Source organism: Lampetra fluviatilis, chromosome 9 (genome assembly GCF_964198595.1).
Source record: "Lampetra fluviatilis chromosome 9, kcLamFluv1.1, whole genome shotgun sequence".
In the NCBI taxonomy this organism is placed as follows: domain Eukaryota; kingdom Metazoa; phylum Chordata; class Hyperoartia; order Petromyzontiformes; family Petromyzontidae; genus Lampetra; species Lampetra fluviatilis.
In genome coordinates, this window is record NC_136283.1 from 3,854,526 (window position 1) to 3,874,554 (window position 20,029).

A 20,029-nucleotide genomic window follows, 5' to 3' on the forward strand; every position below is an offset into this window, starting at 1 on the left:
GGTTTGCACAATGCACAAACGAAATCGGTGACCCGAGTTATGAACGTACGTTGAACTTCTTTCGCACCGTACGTAGCCAACCGTGCTAACCGGAGGTGCGGGGGAAGGACAGACTAAACACACAAAGGCAGTTCTAAAGAAATTAGTTCGTCAATGTAGACGGTGTGAAAGCGCACAGCTCCAGTGGGCTTCCTAATATCGAAGGAAGAGCGTTCCAGACGGCCGCAGACGCGGATCTGAAAGTGCGGCGTGAGGGGGGAAAGATCCTAATCCAGACGTGGATTGACATACGATGTTACGCATGCAGGCAATGTAAGAGACGGAGAGAGACCACGTGTGACAGTGTACGTTCTTGTTCTTTATATCGAGGTTCGAGACGGCCGTTCGGCTACCCGTAAAGATCTATGGTGACCATGATGCCCCCCCCCCATCTAAGAATTCAGGGGCTAAGCAACTCCAGAAGAACTCGCGCATTTTCCCGTTACCAAAAAATTGTCACGCAGCGCGTACGCGCGCTTCAACACGCAGTTTATTTCAAAATATTCAAAGAGTCGTCTTGCTGTACACACACACACGAAGATGATATTATCAGGAGTCATACACAGGGCAATGTATGTCACTGCGTTGTCTGCACCCCACTCGCCTCCTCTCCACTGCCAAACTTACACGAACTCACCGCTCTGCTCCAGCCCCTCCCTTCCATCCATCCATCCCTCCGGGGCCAACAAGCTTGCCCCCACCCCTCCCTCTGTTCCACACCAACCAACTCGACCTCCCCCCCCTCCGCCTAACACTCCTCTCTCTCTCTCTCTCACACACACTCACTCACACAGTCACTCAGACGCGCGTACTCGGCTCGCAATACCCGGGGAGTTTTACGCAAAAAAAAAACCGATTGCGTCTCAGTCGCACCCAGGGGCTCTCACGCACGCGGTGATTCTCGACTCGCGACCCGGGCAAGGAAGGCGGTTGAGCTCGGAGGGTCGAGGAGGAGAGAGACGCGCGCACACAGAGGAGGGGAAGACGTAGATCGGACGGGAAGCCGATTCCGATATCAATCAGACAAACCCGACTATTTGAAACTGTCGCGGGTTTTATTTTAAATTTAAAGCGAGAAGAGAGGGGGAAAAAAATTCACGCGCACAAATTGGCCAGACCAGCCACGTTTCGCTTGTAGGGTCTCCTGCAGAGACAACATTATCGATATTATTAATTACATAAAATCCTCACGGGAGATTATTTTTGTTGTTGGTGGTGGGTGTTTTTTTTTTTGACTCCCAAGGATCTCTCTCCGGACCTTTTATTATTTATTTGCCGCAACTTTGTCGTTGCCTCCTCGAGAGCGCGAGCGGGGAGGGGAGGCGATGATGCCGCGACCGACGACGAGAAAACCCGCGCTCGCCTTCGTGGCGACGTCGGCGATGCTGTCGCTGCTGCTGCCGCTGCTGCTGCTGTGCGTCGGAGGAGCGCGCGCAGGCGATCCCAGGAGCACCGCTGCGGACAGGACCTCTCATCACCCCCTGGGCCACGACATGGCCTCTGCGCACATGTTCAAGCTCTACGACAAGTACATGAAGGGAGGGAGCCGCTTCCTCGAGCAGAACACCATTCGCAGCTTCAAGCCCGCAGTCGGTACGACCAACACCGGCGCCTGTCTAACTAATCGCACGCGACAGCTCCTCGAGCGTGAGTGCGTGTGAGTGCGTGCGCGCGCACGGGTAATTGTTTCTACACTGATTGCCTAATTTGATTAAAACAATTATTGAAATCGAGGGGCAGTAGCCAGCGCGTGTGTGCCTACCGCGTACGCGTCCTACGATGATTAGCGCCGTGGCAGCTCCAGCGGTACCGTCTGTTCAGCGGAACAGTTGGACTTGAACATAGCCCAGGTGCGCGTGATTCCCAATTGCTGAATTCCTTGCGGGTTTGTGCTCGGCATGTGTCCTGACGCACGACGGGGAATTAAACGGATAATCAGAAGGCGTACCGTACCCCTCCCGTAACTACTGATTTCTGTGCAATCGCCTTCATGTTCTGACGCATCTTGGTCTCAGCTTCGTGCGTTCGGCTTGCTTGTGACGCATCGCGTTGTCACTGGGATGACCCATGCCACCCTTACGATTGGGTGTTCTCGACTGGTAACAGAACGTCTGTCTATCAATCAAGGTCCACGTGTCACCCATCACACAGTCAGATCAGCCGGATTGCTACCCATACTGTTGGATATCTGAGGCTAAGCAGGTGTTGAGCTTTTTTTTTAAACTGCAGATTTCCGGTACAACCGTGGTACAAAAAATATAAAACTTTAATCGTTGACTGAACCCCCATCACCACCATCAGCACCATCAGGTTGTGCGGCCCGCCTGGGCTTTGCCGCGTGTTGTAGGAGGCGTGCGGCTGCGAGAGGTGACCGTCAGATGGGAGCGCGGATTGTCACCTCCTCGTGTGTTGGTGGGGGGTTTTCTCCGGATTTTCTGGCTTCCTTCTGCTGCGTTTACGTCAGAGGTCGCAACCGGGTACCCGATACCCGTACCCTACCCGATACCCGGCTACCCGTACCCGGCTGGGTACGGGTACCCGTTTGCGACCCTGGTGCGGCCGGGTACGGGTAGACCGTGAGTCACTGGTGAGTAACCGCTTGTCACTCATTTCCCAACGTCTTGTCTCTTCTCACAATTCAAGTGCCTAGAATCAACCCACCCGCGCCTGCAAATTGGCTTCATCCCAGAGGTCGCAATCAGGTACCCGATACCCGTACCCTACCCGTACCCGGCCGGGTAGGATACGGGTACGGTCGGGTACGGGTACGGGTACGGATACCCGTTTGCGACCCTGGTGCGGCCCGGTACGGGTAAGGAATCAAAACCCGTTTGCGACCTCTGGTTTACGTTTCTTGTCCTCTCCACTCCCCCCCACCTCACGCACGTACGGTGCGAAAGAAGTGCAACATACATACACGGAGCCACGTACTCAATAATGGAATATTCCTGGCGTCTCGGTGTCGCAGCAGGGACCTCCTGGAAAGAGAAGAAAGCCCGGGGACTCCTTGTGCGGGTTTTGACTTTGCAAATAGTTGACGCGTGCCACGTGCGGTTAGCGAGTGGTGGCGTTTGTGGGTGCTCGCCGCATCGCTGTGCCAGCCTTCATTCAGATGTGTCGATGCACGTACACATGGAGAGTACTTTACAGCGAACGCCTTTAATGATCGATGCGTGACAACCGCGACTTGCTTTGCTTAAATGAACAAATAGGCGCTGCGAGTGATGTGACCGTCTCCACACCGAATCGTCAAAAATGCGTGCTTTGTAATCGGCTCCTCCGTCTACGTTGCCCGTCCTGACCAGCGTGGTGGTGAAGTATGGTCAAATCACCCACCCCCCTCCGCGCCCCCCCATAACCGACACGGTCTGTGGTGGGAGGCCCTCATCCAGCAGTGGATTGACAAAGGGGGGGGGGGGGGAGTGGGGAGCAGTGTATGTATACACGTGTTGTTGTATGTCTCACACAAGTTACTTGTCTTCGTTATGATATTATGTTTTGTGTGGTATGTGTCATTTGTCTTTGCTGTAAGTTATCTGTTGCGGAATATCCTTGTATGTGTGTTAAACTTCTTTCGCACCGTACGTAGCCACCCGCGCTAATCGAAGGTGCGATTATTACAATATTTGTATAATTCAAATAGATTACTCTAATGTCAGATTTAAATGAATATTACTTTCATTACAATGCCTACTAATTAAAACAATGGAAATTAACATTTTTGTTTATACATATATATAAACTCTGACGTCGAGTTGCTGTTATTGGAATTGGTACTAGCGTGATTTATAAACCTATTTAAAATGTAAACATCCAAAGAGGCGCTGCTAAGTCCTGACTTGACTCTCAAGAGTTGCGCATTACCTTCAAGGGAAATTAAGCACTTGGGGTTGAGCTGTATTTATATTCACGGTTGGAGTGGCGAGCGCCTTAATAACCATTAAAATAAACACAAGCGGACAATGTTTATATTCCCGCTTATATTTCAATTTTACGACAACGAAAAATAACTTAACGGCCCTAAGTGAATATTGCTGAAGACAACAACAACAACAACAAAGCCAACCATTATTTTGCAGCCAAAAGCTTTTGTTATTTAAAGAAGTTTCCTTCAAAGCGGGGTTTCCCTTTGCGAACCCGAGTGCCCGCCTGTGGGTTTAAAGAACATTTCTCCAAAAAATTCTGAGTATTCTGATGTCTTCGCTGAGTTTTAGAGAACGCCCTCTGCCGTTCGTTCCCTTCAAGGTGCACTCCGCATGTATTTGACGCGCGCTTTACAATTAATCGTGGAGCTTTGTTTACTCGAATAAGTGCTATTTAACCAGAATAAAAGTTGCTTGGAACATGGATCGGGCTGTTAGAGTGGAACACGTCTGTAACACGTCTGGAACACGTCGTAAAATGAATGCATTGAAGACGGCCGTTGATGGGTTTTTAAGTCGAAATTCGCTACACGAGACAGATTACACCCAAGAACAGGGGGCTCTAGTTTTGGGAATGCTACTGTCAGGTATCGATCACGACACGTGATGCCAGCAGAGGCCGTTAAAGATAATTAATTCCGTTTTCAAGAAACTAGAAAGTCACTCGATGTATGCGGATTTCTTGAGATTGCCACCCTACCCAATGGAAACCGCAGTGAAGTCGTCGGCTTCTTGAATGTCACTCGATTCTGTCAGCTTGCTTTTGTGTTTCAGAATTGCTTGTTGTGTTCAGTTTGTCGTCAATTTCCCCGGCACCTCCGATAAGCACGTTGCTTACGCACGGTGCGAGAGAAGTCCCACATACACACGTGCATCAGTGGATTAACAACTACGCTGACAATCGTTAATCAGTTATCAATTGATTCCACCTCCTCCCACAAAATGTTTTCGATTTGACTGCTCGACACGGTTCGATGACCCTGCCCTATTTTTGATTCCGCCATCGATCCGTAGAGTTTCGAGACAAGGGCATGATCTTCACGTTCAACCTCACGTCCATCCCCAACTCGGAGAAGATCTTGGCCGCGTCGTTCCACTTCACCGCCGACGAGATGATCCCAGGCCGAGGTTCCTGGTGCGCCCACAATCGTCGCTCGCCCTGCCTGGGTCCAAGGTCCGCGGATCTCCTTCAGTTCGCCCTCTGGGGGTCTTCTTCAAGTCCCGGCCTTCCTCGTGGCTTCTCGTCATCCCCCACCACTTCGTCATCCTCCTCCTCATCCTCCTCGTCATCTTCATCGTCCTCCTCGTCGTGGTCCTCCTCCCACGCGGGCTCCAAGGGCTGGCAGGTACGGGACGTGACCTCCCTGGTGAAGAACGCGAGGACGCGTGGAGACGCGCTCCTGTACGGGGAGGCGCGCCTCGCTCGCCGCCGAGACATGCACAACGTGCTCTTCAACATCAACAACATCAACAACAAAAACAGCAGCAGCGGCGGCGGCGGCGGTGGCAACGGCGGCCCGTGGGAGAACTCGCCCTACCTGCTCGTCTACGCAAACGACTCCGAGATCCTGGAGCCCAACAGCGTGGTGACGACGCTCCAGCGCTACGGGCGCTTCCCGCTGCACGAGGAGCGCGACCCGGCCGCAAACCGAGCGCACAACGCCACGGCCGCCGCGCAGGGACGCCGGCAGCGCAGAGCCGCGCTGCCCCCGTCCCTGCTCGATAACGAGCTGCCCGACGACGACGACCACCACCGCGACGTCGTCGTCAGCCTGGGCCTCGCGGGGGAGGAGGACAACAACGCGAGCGAGGCGGCGTCGTGGAGCGAGCGGCCACGCGGCGCGGCCGCGGAGGGCTCCGAGGGCGCCGAGGGCGGCGTCGGCTCGACCGTGACGAAGACGTCGTCCCGACGCAAGGCTGCGGCGTCGAGGAGACGCGAGGGGGAGAGGCGCAGGGGCAAGGCCACGTTCAGGAAGGCGGCGGTGGTGGTGGGCAAGGGGCGCGGAGGAGCGGGAGCTCAGCAGCAGCATCATCAGCAGCAGCAGGCGGCGTCCAGAATGCTGAGCTTTGACGAGCAGACGCTCCGGCAGGCGCGGCGGAGGCAGATGAAGGAGCCGCACACGTGCGCCCGGCGCGCCCTCCGCGTGGACTTCGCGGACATCGGGTGGAGCGAATGGATTATCTCGCCCAAGGCGTTCGACGCGCACTACTGCGCGGGCGTGTGTCGCTTCCCCATGTCCAAGGTGAGGAGAGGGCGGGTGGGTGACGGGTGAGAAAACCATTAAAGTAACAAACTATGTTGGGTTTAAATTTCGATTTAAAGCTTTCGTGACTGCAGGGATTCATCTTCTTGGTTCTTTCGGTAAAATCACGTAGAAGGGAAATAAGGAAATAATAAAAATAAAACATAATAAAATAATTCTCACGACGTTTCTCATGTGAGGACGGCTGCTTGCGTTGTGGCCGAAACGTCGTGAGAATTATGTTGGGTTTTTTTATGTGACCAAGTAAGGTCCCCACTGAGCTTTATCGGAAGTGACCTGGTCACAAATGATAGCCCCAACGAAGTGGCTCATCACGTTGGACATTGATAGCAGCCATATACTCGAATCACGTGTTTCTAAATGTGGAGGGGAAAACCGGAGGACTCGGAAAATAAATCGACGCGACCACTGCGATGGAGACGTGCAAACTCCAAATATGCAGCAGGCGTCAGGGTCGAGGTCAAACCCACGATCTCCTGCATACCATGCGAGGTGGTTAACATCTCCTAGCCACCGTGATAATGATGAGAGAGAGACACGCAAACTCCAAATATACAGCAGCAGGAGTCAGGAGTCTGGATCGAACCCACGACCTCTTGCATACCGGGCGAGGTAGTTAACATCACGCGACCCACAGCCATGGCAGTCGTCTTGCTTGTTAAATTAATATTTCGTTTTTTTACGTCTCCTGTGGCAATCCACTGCTGGATGATGGCCGCGACAAACTTAGCAGCAGACCCGGGGGAGGATGGGTGGGATGCGTGGCGAGGTTGTAGCGACATACTTGGCAGGACAATGTACCATCTACGAACACATTCTTTGCACCCTTAAAATCAGATCTATAGTAAATTAAATTAAATAAAAATTAACCCCTAAAAACAAAGTTTTTCACTATAAATCCTTTATATGCGTGGCGGCTAGAGTCCTCTCGTCCTCTGGCTTAAGATGGCTGCCACCTATGGGTCAGATGATTGCCTGCCACCATTAAGCAATTGGTAATTAAATATAATTAAATTTTTTCCTAAAAAGTGTAAAATTTTGGAACTTTTTTTCACGAAAATAAATTGTCACGCAAAATGTCAGCTCGATTGGATCACGGGAAGTGGGTTAAAACACGACCGAAAGATTTGCACGGTTGTAAGCGCGCAAGCAAGCAAGCAAGTGAACTTAATATAAAGGATTAAAAAAACATGCCATATGTTGAAAACGAATATTATAATAATAATATACGGGCCTTTGTCTATCCACTGCTGGATGAAGGCCTCCCCTGCCGAGCTCTGTCGGTAGTGGGGGTGGGTTGTTGGAGCACACTTCAGGCTGAGCGATGCGGAGCGAGGACGCCGTTGTCTGCCCAGTGCTGTTGTTTACACACAACGCCAGCTAATTCATTTCAGGCTAAGTCGACCTAGGGAAGTTCCCACGATCGATGCAGATTCGCCAACTCGCCGCCGATGTTAGTCCCGTCATTGAATCAAACACGAGGGACGTCACGCACCTAGGGGGGTGGGGGGGGTCAGACATTTGTGACGATGTGTGACAGTGGGGGGGGGTTGAGAAATATGACGTCACATCAAAATGCGCAACTTTAAATAAATATAGACAACACGTCCTACTTAATTAAATAGACTTGTTAATGTTTTCTCCTACAACATCAGAGTGCAGTGCCACATTAAATACGCACTACAATGACAATAGTCTAAAGCGATTTGAAGAATGTTGTATATATTTGGGGGGGGGGGGCAGAGCTTTGTGACGTCATATTTGAGGGGGGGTCTGACTTTTTGTGACGCCGTGTGATGACGGAGGAGGCGGGGGGGTCAAAAATTGTCCAAAATCGCGTGACGTCATTTATGGACGGCCCCATAGGGCGGCGCTAAGCGTGGCACCGCCGCTCTGCCCTGGACAGCAATTACCCAACTTCATGTTTGCGTCTCCCAGTTAGTGCGTCAGTCACGTCATCCTGCGTGGAGATTTGGGCGTTATCCTGTTGCATGCCCGGGGTTTGCTTCGGGTACTTAAAATTTCGGCGAAACAGCCTGCAGAGCTGATTATCGCCAATGTACGACCAATGGCTTTTGATCTCTGTGAAAGAAAAACAATAGCGGAACGATGCTAGACCGACGGTGTTTTGGAAGCGTCTTTAACCCCCTTGCTACTACACACGTAGCTTTAGGAGGCTTCACGACACTCGTGCAAATGTCATTAGAATTGCGGACCTGGAAAAACACAAAAACAAACATTCGCCCCGTCTATAGGACATGGCCTGCGATGTCTCGCTGATTACACTGATCAACACACTTTTTATGGCATAAGGTATTCCAACGGTTTTAAGATAATTTTAGGGTGCTGATTACAAATCTGGCATCAGTTTTTGTCTATCACATGAGGTTTTTGAGATATCAAATATTGCATTTTCAATAAAAACTGCAGAAGAAAAATATTAAATAAATGTGGATATCTACATAAAATGATATTATAAACACACTATCCTAAAAATACAGCACCATAGTTTAACACTAAAGCAGTCACTGACTCGCAACAACTTGCAATCATAAGTGACAGAGTTAATTTCGGGTAAAATCAATGAAAATGGGGTATGCCGATAGTATAAAAATGAGATGTGACAGAGCAAATCTGAGATCAGATTTGGAATCAGCACCCTGAATTTAGTCTAAAACAGCTGCAAAAGTCCAGGCCAGAAAAAAATGTTTTTTTTGTTGACCAGTGAAGCCGCCGCCGTCGTCGTTTGAGAGAGGTTCGGCCACGCACGCCCTGTGAACCAGCGCTGCTGCGGCGATGATCGGGTGCTTGGCTGGCAGATGAAGCAGATTTGTAAAGAAGCAACGAAGCCCCGTTGTGCTGCGAGGTAGTCAAGAGATGGCGATCACAACCAGTTGGTTATTGAATCCCGCTCGGGGCTGAGGACGTTTTCCCCTCGTCGTACGCGCGGCGTTTTCTCCGCGTGCTCAGGTTTCCTCCACCCCAAATCCACACACTCGGTCACAGAGTTGGCCAACCATGCACATGCATGACCCTCCTGAAACAAAAAAATATTCTTACGACTCGGTAAGCCTTTCCTGGATAGTGGCATTTGTATTATTCATATAAAATTCGTTCGTCAGCGATCGTTTGTTTTCGTGCATTTCTTATCGAAAATCTGCGATTATCTCCATGCCCAGAAATAGCATAAATCACCAGTGATGCCCTTGGTCCGTTAGGTCAAGACGTCAATCCACGTGGTGCTTACCGTAGCTAGGGTCACGTGGTGCTTACCATGCCTAGGGTCACGTGGCGCTTACCATAGTTAGGGTCACGTGGCGCTTACCATAGCTAGTGTCACGTGGCTCTTACCATAGCTAGGGTCACGTGGTGCTTACCATGCCTAGGGTCACGTGGCGCTTACGATAGCTAGGGTCACGTGGCGCTTACGATGGCTAGGGTCACGTGGCGCTTACCATGGCTAGTGTCACGTGGTTCTTACCATGGCTAGTGTCACGTGGTTTTTACCATTGCAAGGGTCACGTGGCTCTTACCATGCCTAGAGTCACGTGGTTCTTACAATAGCTAGGATCACGTGGCTCTTATCATTGCAAGGGTCACGTGGCTCTTACCATGCCTAGGGTCACGTGGCACTTTCCATAGCTAGGCTCTGCATTGCGTTGAATCCGTTTTCTAATGCCCCCCCTGCCCCCCCGTCTCAACAAAATGTATACAAATATAAAGTAGACGTGGAGTGGTGGATAGATATATTGATACGCTTCAATGTTGAAATATCCATAATCCAAAATATCCAAATTGCGTGTGCAAAAATCATCGTTGTATCTAAATTCGTACGTGTTGTGCGAAATGGGTTCAACTTGAACCCCTGCAAGCCACTTGTGGCCGCTACATTCACCACCACCACAATTAGATATTGTGAATTAAATCACAACCTTAGATCACAACGGTTAATCGAATCACAGGGGAAGGGGGAGCATTCCGAATTTGGAGGGGGCTGTGTCTTGCCATAGTAATGTGGAATGTCCCCAACGTCCGTCGGGCCAAGAGAGGAAACGAGCATCATAATTGGTGTTTTACCCTTTTATCTGGCAACAAAACGGACACCTTTTTTTACAAGGAGTCATGTTTGCATAGACCACAATACCTGCAGTCATAATGCAAACACAAAACATAACTCTGATAATGTATGCACTGTCCTTGAAGTTGATTGGTCCACACCCGAGACAGCTTTCCTTAGAGCCTAGTTTCACATGGTGTTGGACCAGATAACGCCAAAAGGCGCACAGCTTTCTAAGGAAAGCTGTCTCGGGTGTGGACCAAACAACTTCAAGGACAGTGCATACATTATCCGAGTTATGTTTTGTGTTTGCATTATGACTGCACAGGTATTGTGGTCTATGCAAACATGACTCCTTGTAAAAAAAAAAGGTGTCAGTTTTGTTGCCAGATAAAAGGGTTAAAAAACAATTATCATATTTTTTACTGGCAAATGAGGTACCAATGGTGTAAATGCTTACCCCGAGCTCTCATACTCTGATGGTGCATTGTCTTTGAGTTGTGCGCCTTTTGGCGTCATCTGGTCCAACCCATGTGAGACTAGGCTCTAATGAAAGCTGTCTCGGGTGTGGACCAATCAACTTCAAGGACAGTGCATACATTATCAGAGTTATGTTTTGTGTTTGCATTATGACTGCAGGTATTGTGGTCTATGCAAACATGACTCCTTGTAAAAAAGGTGTCAGTTTTGTTGCCAGATAAAAGGGTAAAAAAACAATCATCATATTTTTTACTGGAAAATGAGGTTCCGATGGAACGAGCATCGTCAATCGGTCCTTGGAGCACGGGAATATTCCCCCTCGTGGTCTGCATTTCATAATCGCACTGCCTCCCGTGTCTATGCTTCGGTAGAGGTCAATAGACGTCAGTTGCCTTAATGTAGCATACGCACAAAGGCCTCCCTATGCCGATGGAAATAGAACCCTTGAATGGTTGCATAGTCGTATACGTGCGGTGTGTGTGTGTGTGTACGTGTGGTGTGTCTGTGTATAAACACGCGTTTTGTGAAGTAAGATCGGGTTACCGGCGACTGTAATGGCACAAGTGCAGTGACTTCTTACATTTAAGCATACAGTATATGTTTACGTTGGATTTAAACCACGACGTGTATATTTAGCAGGGCTAAATGTTTATTCAAGTTCCATGCATCGTGGTGCATTTAAAATAGAGTTGCAATAAACACGCTATTGTAAGGTTGTGCATTTTTACTTGGGATTCTATTCGTTTTTAGAATCGATCCTCTTTTTTTAAATCGTAGCGGCCTTTAGTTACCGCGTAATAAAAGATAGATTAATCGAGGAATCAATCAACACACCGATACGCCACTTAAATGATACTCCGTGAGTGAGTACATCGTTCACCATTCAGCACCAGAGACAGCGACTTTCCGCCCTGCCGTGTAGATCATTAAACAAAACTTTTTATTTAATTCACCGGGTAAGGCCGACGGAGCTTAATCGATCTTCGTTCAGAAACGACCTGGCCGTAAATGCTCGCGCAACGAAGTGGCTCATCACGTGGACATTCACAGCAGCCCGACTACTCGAAGCGCGTGATGTCGATTCTAAACGTGGAGGGAAATACCGGGGGACCCGGAGAAAAATCCACGCTTGGACTGGGTAGAACACGCAAACTACAAATATACAGCAGGCATCAGGGTCGGCATCGAACCCGCGACCTCGTGTATACCAGGCGAGGTAGTTAACATCTCGCCACCGCGGTAAACAGCTGCGTTGGCAGTGGTGCCCAAACACAATTAACAATAACAAAAAGTCGAAATCCGTCAATGAAGCTGTGGCCTTATAAGACAAATATATAACATGCGACGTTTTGGGTAATGGCCCTACATCGTAGCAACATCAATGTAGCTCCTTTAATGCAGCCGGTGTGTTGTTAAACGCTCCTCCTAAATGCGCGCGATTACAATCGGAAAGCCTGTAGATAGAAGTGTAGAGGAACAGCTGAATTAGGAATTGTGTAATTGGAGTAATACATACTCTTAGTTCTTTCGGTAAAGTGACTTTAACGAAAGAACTAAGGGTATGAATCCTTGCAGTCACGAAAGCTTCAAATCTAGAATGGAGTAATACACTTCCCTCGCTGCACCACCAGATGGCGACACACGCGCTCTCTGAAAGTGAGCGCCAATGTTCGGATCCGTCGGTAACGTTCCACGAGACGTGATAGGGGCTGTCCATAAATGACGTCACGCGATTTTGGACGATTTTTTAACCCCCTCGTCACACGGCGTCACAAAAAGTCAGACCCCCCCCCTCCCTCAAATATGACGTCACAAAGCTCTCCCCACCCCCCCCCCTAAAACCATAAAACATGCTTCAAATCGCTTTAAACTATTGTCATTGTAGTGCGTATTTAATGTGGCGCTGAATTCTGATGTTATAGGAGACACATTTATTAAAAAGTCTATTTAATTAAGTAGAACGTGTTGTCTATATTCATTTAAAGTTGCGCATTTTGATGTGACGTCATATTTCTCAAACCTCCCCCCCTCGTCACGCATCCTCACAAATGTCTGACCCCCCCCCAGGTGCGTGACGTCATTTATGGACGGCCCCATACCATAACACCCCGAGTTGAACTTCTTTCGCACCGTACGCAGTCAAGCGTACTCCGAGGAAAGAAACGAACGCTTTTGTTCAGGCCGTATTGCGTGGATTAGCCAAGCCGGCCTGCCAGCGAGAGAAAACAATAGGTCCTTACATTGACAATAGGAGGTGGTGGAGCGGTGGTACAGTGGTTAGCGCACTGTACTGTGAACCTGGTCATTAGAAATGTGAATTTCGGCGGTGAGTGATGTTCGAAGCGATGCTGACTACCTCGCCCTCGCTTCATCAACCCGCACTAATCACTGGGGTGAAGTCCGGTCACAAAACCTCCGTTACGAACACGCCGTGGGGAGGCCTTCATCCAGCTAAAAGATTGACACAGGGATTGAAATGGAATGATGCGATAACAGGGGATACGCGACTGCTATCGATTGGCATTCCATTTACACCTCGGCTTTGGAAAATGCAGTTTACGTCCTCTCGCAAGATCTTAACGCAAGACCACATCGCACAATGAAAAAAAATAAAAAGCGAATCCTGCCAATCGGAATTCAAACAGCAACTACGAATCATTAAACTATTCGTTTAATAATAAAAAGACAACCCAGAGAGATAGCAATCGGATTGACATCTGGTCGAGGAGGCTGAATGACATTATAGTCAAACAAGGACTCAAACGGTTCGGGGTTAAGATTCTCGATTTTGCCCTCAATCGCGGACAGCAACCCGAGCTTCATCGACAAACTTCAGATTGAGTACAAATCACTTCGCTTCGTCCGTCGTAAGATGCGTAATCGGCGAGCCACGTGACGACATCCTCGGTGGCCGCGTGCGCAGTCCGCAGTGGGCCGCCGACGTCGTCCGGTTCATCAATTAGCCATTATCTGTCGGTGGTGTTCCTTGCATGTGGACAGAGGGCAGAAGCTTCTCAACCCCCCCCCCTCGTTACCTCCCTCTCTCACCCCACCCCCCCATTGGAAAACCAAAAAAAACAATATTCCATTGCGCCCCGCAGCCCGCCCCAACAGGAGGTGTTGGCTGCAGTGTTTATCGCTGCGGAGATTGAGGTCACGATGCCCATCACGTGTACGGCTGCCACCCCTCGGCAACTTTTCCCTTTAGCTCTCACGCGGCACTCTGCTTGTTGGGGGGGTGGGGGGTGTGTGTGTGGGGGTGTGTGTGGGGGGGGGGGGCGGCGCACCCGCTCGTCGCTGCTCTCCCACAGTCGGGGCCCCGATCGAACGTGGGTGAGGCCGAGCGCCTTCACGGCAGGCCGCGGTTGATCGAGCCGCTCCGTGACCGTGGGCGCGCGCGAGAGAGAGAGAGAGAGAGACACGCGCGGCTAGTTGGGTGCCAGTAGGTTGCAGCGCAGAAGTTAAGCCCCAGTTCCACGTGCAGATGTTTCCGCGCGCATGAGCTTCCTCTGTTAATTCTAACGCACGCGTTTTTGTTGCGCGCAACGAGGACACGCGGTTTGTTCGGCACCAGTCAAGTGCCAGTGCATTGCAGGAAAGAAAATCGGCTTCCGTTTTATCCGTAAAAAAAAAAAAGATCTGTTTGCGTGTTTGATTTTTCTCGTGTGTATTCCAGTTTCGGCCGTCCCCTCCCTCCACGCCACCCCAGCATGCAAAACATCCCCCCGCAAATTAATTGGCCAAACAAAAACAATGCAGGACCTTCCTGAAACGGTGTACAAAAACTAATTTGAGGCCTCAACTGGGTAAACAAACGACCCCTTGGAATCGCCACCGAACGGCTAACTTGTGTGGCTGTCCTCACGTACGCCTGCACGCACGCACACACGCACACACGCACGCACGCACACACACACGCACACGCAGGCCGTACGCCCGTCCAACCACGCTACGCTGCAGAGCATCGTCCGCGCCGTGGGCATCGTGCGGAACGTGCCGGAGCCGTGCTGCGTGCCCGAAAGCATGTCCTCGCTCAGCCTCCTCTTCCTCGACCAGAACTACAACGTCGTGCTCAAGCTCTACCCTAACATGGTGGCGGAGACGTGCGCATGCAGATAAACACGGGAGGGCACGCGCGCTCCTGCAGCACACAGAGACTGAGAGAAGAACCCCCACCCCTCACACCTCCCCCCTCCCCACCACCACCACCGTTTGCATTCACAGAGACTGTAACACACACCCAGGGCAGATGATGAATTGATTCGTGGGAGCAGTGTTGGCCATCACTGGCGCCCCGAGCCTGGATTGGCCGTTGCGACACGCGCATCGTACTCAAAAGGTGCAAACGCTGCTCTTTGTCAAATCCATCGCAGGCGCGGTACAGCGCAAGGGATTGACCCCAGCCCTCCACTCATTTTCTTTAGCCCAGTGGACAGGCTTGGGATCACAACAAACTGTAGCCATTACAGGCCCGATTTGGCCAGCTACCATGCCATGCTGTTGCTTATAGTGTCGGAGTGTTTTGTGAAGTGATCGCAAAGCTAAAAGACATCATGTAGCTACATATATATTCGACAGAAAAGTAATCTAGACCTGCGCTGGTCCATCACTGCAACGTGATGTCAGCCAATATTGGCCCTAAATTACATTTCCTGAATTGCTATCGCATAGGGGTGAACGGTGATGTTTGGTCTGTCGAGTGCAGCTCACCCAGGTCTGCCACGGTGGCGAGATGTTAACTACCTCGCCTGGTACACAGGAGCTCATGGGTTCGATCCCGACCCTGGCGCCTGCTGTATATTTGGAGTTTGCATGTTCTCCCCCATGGTCGCGTGGAGTTTCTCTGCATCCACGTGATAAGTCACTTCGCTGAGCTATCATTTGTGATGCCTTCTGAAAAAATATATAAATAGCTCAGTGGGCCTTACCTGATAAAATAAAAAATATAGTTTTATCGGTTTTTTTAGAGCTCATAAGGCACGGAAATGAAACACGCGGTGACTCGCGGAGTACTACGTGGGGAGGGAACTTGTCATAAATCACAAAGAACCGCGTGCCATCGTTGCACAGAGCGCCACTGCGTCACCTCCCGTGTGTAGATCGTGAGCGCGGCACGTGTGTCTCGGTTCACTCTCGCACACCCAGATGGTCAGTCGTTTTTTCTTCAAATATAAACGACGCAGGCCCATCACGTGGCTCCACTCGTTACGTAACACGATGCCTTTCTGAATGAGAAACAAAGCTCGGGCTTAAACGTGCGACGAGTGTGCCGCATTTCAACGTTTTCCTTTTTTTATCCATATCGTGATATTGTTTTTTAAATGTCAAGGGTATAATTAATGGCATTGTATAATCTTGTAACGAGTAAATGCTTATTTTGACGTGGCAGAGTCCCATTGAGTGCAGGTGACAAAAGCTTAGTCGCGCGCAGAATGACGTTATCGATGAACGAGATCGCACGTGCCCACTGCCGGCGTCAGTCAGAGATCTCTGTCGATGCCATCACGAGTGTATGCGCATTATATTTTCCCTTGGCGCGTCTCAGCGATAAGCTATGCGAACTAAAAAAAAATGATCCCAAGATTTCCATGGCACAGACATTATATACAATGACGGTTACAATTATAACAACAATAATCTTGATTTGAAGCTTTCGTGACTGCAGGAATCCATACTCTTTGGTTCTTTCGGTAAAGTCACGTAGTTATAAAAAATAAAATAAAAAATATTATATCACGACGTTTCGATCGCCCAAAGCAATCTAGCAGTTCCATTGCTGGATTAATTTTTTTCCGCTTGTGTTGCGATCGAAACGTCGTGATTTATTATTCTTCGTTTTATTTCCATAGCTGCGTGACTTTACCGAATGAGCCAAATTATATGAAAACCACACTTGATCATTTACAGCCCCTTGTCCATCCACTGCCGGATGAAGACATCCTTCCCATGCTGTGCTGGTCACGTGGGTTTGTTGGACCATACTTCACCATGCCGGTGAAGTATGGTTATCACGTGCCACGAATGTTGGCCGCGGTTGGGAAATGAAGCCTGGTAGCCGAGTTCCTCGTGCAGTGCGCTAACCACTGCACCACCACTCCCCAGAGAGTCGATGCTATGGTCAAAACAGACGAGGCCATCTTAAACTATATTTTATTCCGCTGAATCGCGGCTAAAATCCAAGTCGCCTTCCTGGCTTCTGCTGCTAAGTGTGTGTGTCGGTGCAGACTTTAGCCTAAAGGCAATGGAGAGTATTTTACACAAGTTCCTATATAAGTTTAGCCGCCAATGTAGTAAATATATAGCCGTATTGGTCTTATACATAGGGTGTTTGTAAAGTCAGATCTCAAAAGTAATTCCTATAAATGCTTTAGAGAAGAAGTTATCGATCTTTGTCAATCCACTGCTGGGAGAAGACATCCCACACGCCATGTTGGTCATGATGATCATGTTTGACCATACTTCACCACGCTGGTCAGTTCAGATTGGCGAAAAGGGGGGGCCAAGGACCGGTTTAGATATTACCCATCACTGATGTTAGCCGTGACCGGGAATTGAACTGAGATCACTGGGTTCATTGTAGCACCGCGATCTAAACCGCTGTGCTACACTGCTCCTCGCAAATACTTGCTTATGGGGAATAGGGCATCATTCCAACTAAGCCAGTGGTAATAATCATTGGTCAACGCGGCCAACCCACAATACCTACACTTCAATATCCCAGCGGCCATGCACACTAAGTGCCTATGCACGAGTACGTGTCGAGCAAAACGTGAATGAAACTCTCGAACACAATTACTCAATTGCACGCTATTTATCTTCTTGGTTTTTTCGGTAAAGTCACGTAGAAGGGAAGTAATAAAATAATAAAAATAAAACATAATAAAATAAAATAATTCTCACGACGTTTCGGCTACAACTCAAGCAGCCGTCTTCAGGTGAAGAATGAGAAACTGCCAAGCTAGGAGCTTATTCTTCACCTGAAGATGGCTGCTTGCGTTGTAGCCGAAACGTCGTGAGAATTATTTTATTTTATTATGTTTTATTTTTATTATGTTATTACTTCCCTTCTACGTGACTTTACCGAAAGAACCAAGAAGATGAATCCCTGCAGTCACGAAAGCTTTAAATCGAAAAATGCACAGAATTTGTCTGGCATGTACGGTCCTCCTCTCGATCTACGGCTGCACGAGAGGCCTTCCGATGCAGGAGCGGCACGTGGGGATCACTTCACCACGCTGGGCAGTGTGGGTGGGTCGACGGTGGGCAGCGTAGATGTAGGAGCACGGGAAGTAAAATGCAACAATGTTTTTTTTTCTGCATTTTCCTCAGCTGCTTACAAAGTAGCCCCCCCCCCGCCCGCCCGCCCCTGCCGCAGCAACCCTGTGGCAACCCGTGCATGCGTGGTGATGGTCACCCCATGCGAACACTACCCAGGCTTAAGCCGCCCTGCTTAGCGAACTTCAGATATTTGACACAGATCGGGGCGCATTCAGGCTCGTTCGGACACTTAGCAGCACGCAAGAGGGCAAGTCACGTGGCCACGGCAATCTCACAGCGAACACAACGGACACAATCGAGCGGGCATTTACGCGCACCTCCGATTAGCGACGTTGGCTAACGTAAGGGTGCGAGAGAGGTTCAGCGGACGTACGTGCATGCGTAGGTACACAACGCAGTGCATCGTAACGTTGTTGCGGTGGTTATGGAGTGGGGGGGGGTGGGGGTCAGTAGATCAATACCGATGTCGTAATGGTCAGTAAGAAGAAACACTTTATAACAATATAATACGTCTGTATTTAACGGCAATGACTTGTTATGTATACGTTACCAATATTATATCGCATTGGTTTTGATTTGTTTGATTTGATTTCATAATGATGAGAAAAATAATAATGTGTTTTTTTTTTGTTTCCTTTTCACAAATGTACAGCACGAATTAAAATATACGCCTCGGTAAATGTTAGGCGATTAACATTGACATCTTTATAAATTATTTAACCGTAGTACTTTTTTCCCTTCAGTTTTTAAGTTATTAAATTCAAACTTAGCGCGTCTGCTAATAGTTCGCTAGCGTTGGTAAAAAAAAAATGTATTATTATCTATATAAATGTACACGAGATATACACGTGTCCAGTGCCCCCCACATATCGGCTCTCTCGGTATAAGCCTAGCCCCCCTTTGTCGATCCACTACTGGATGAAGCCCTCCCTCCCCTTGCTGTGTCAGACATGGGGGGGGTGCGGGGGGGGGAGAGGGTTGGTTGACCTGACCATACTTCACCACGCTGGTCGATGCAGATTGGTGTTAAGTGGGCTAGGGGTGGGTGGATGGGGGGCATGCCCAGTTTACTCTCCACTGATGTTATCCGTGAACCGGGAATTGAACCCAGGTGGCCGGAGGTTCATGGCACTCCGCGCTATAAACAGTGTAATCTGTGGATGCGTTGCCAGGGCGTGAGACCGAGTTATGCTATGATGACGGTGGTGTATTTAAAAATGTTACATTTTGTACCGCTTTGGAATCTCAAACGGTTTACCAATTCACAGATCGCATTAAAGTGGTAACTTTCCCTCCTGCCTTCCCACCCCCCAGTGTTTGCTTTTTGAATCTCAACAACGTTCATTACGTTGGAGCCAAATGCAGTGCAATTATTATTCCGCCGGGAGGGCATTCGCTGCCCTCCGCGGGGTCACACGTCAGCAAATGACATGCTCCCCTGCCTCGAGTAATTCACACGTACGGCCATAATTGTCAATCTGCTGCTGGATGAGGGCCTCCCCCTCAACGCCTTACGGCTCTTGGACAATTAATTGTTTATACTTTACCCCCTCCTGGTCAACGAGGGTTGTCGGCGGGGCAGCATCCACGTGGAAGCATAGAAGTGCAGCACAACGATGGATTTGTTTTTGTGGATGGTGGTCACCCATCTAGACACGGCCCAGGATCTCATTTCTGCAACTGGGAGCCAGGGGATTTATCGCTCTCCTAAAATAAAAAAACAAATACTTCTCAGAATAACATGCGGGACAGTCGTATAGTATCGAAAACCATTGCTTGACGTTGCTTAACATTGCCGATGGATCAAAAACACGCGCATTTATAAGGCAGATGGAACGCAAAGCTTAAATGTGCGCAAAGAAGCGTGCTGGGAATTCCACTGAGACAGACAGAGGGACACGCGGGATCAGAGAGCGTACGCACGTCAGGCACTTCACATTGACCGTTTATATTTGTTTTAGTAAGTTGGCTTGGACAGGAGACATTGC

The 20,029-nt window shown here is 49.4% G+C and overlaps 1 protein-coding gene across 1 annotated transcript; it reads left to right on the top strand.

Annotated features, from left to right (window-relative positions):
- The first annotated feature begins 812 nt into the window (after positions 1-812).
- GDF10 (growth differentiation factor 10) lies at positions 813-16,753 on the top strand. The gene is made up of 3 exons (XM_078859596.1): positions 813-1,632; positions 4,977-6,205; positions 14,691-16,753. The coding sequence occupies exons 1-3, from the start codon at positions 1,365-1,367 to the stop codon at positions 14,880-14,882; spliced, it is 1,689 nt and encodes a 562-aa protein (XP_078715722.1). The 5' UTR covers positions 813-1,364; the 3' UTR covers positions 14,883-16,753.
- The last annotated feature ends 3,276 nt before the right edge of the window (positions 16,754-20,029 follow it).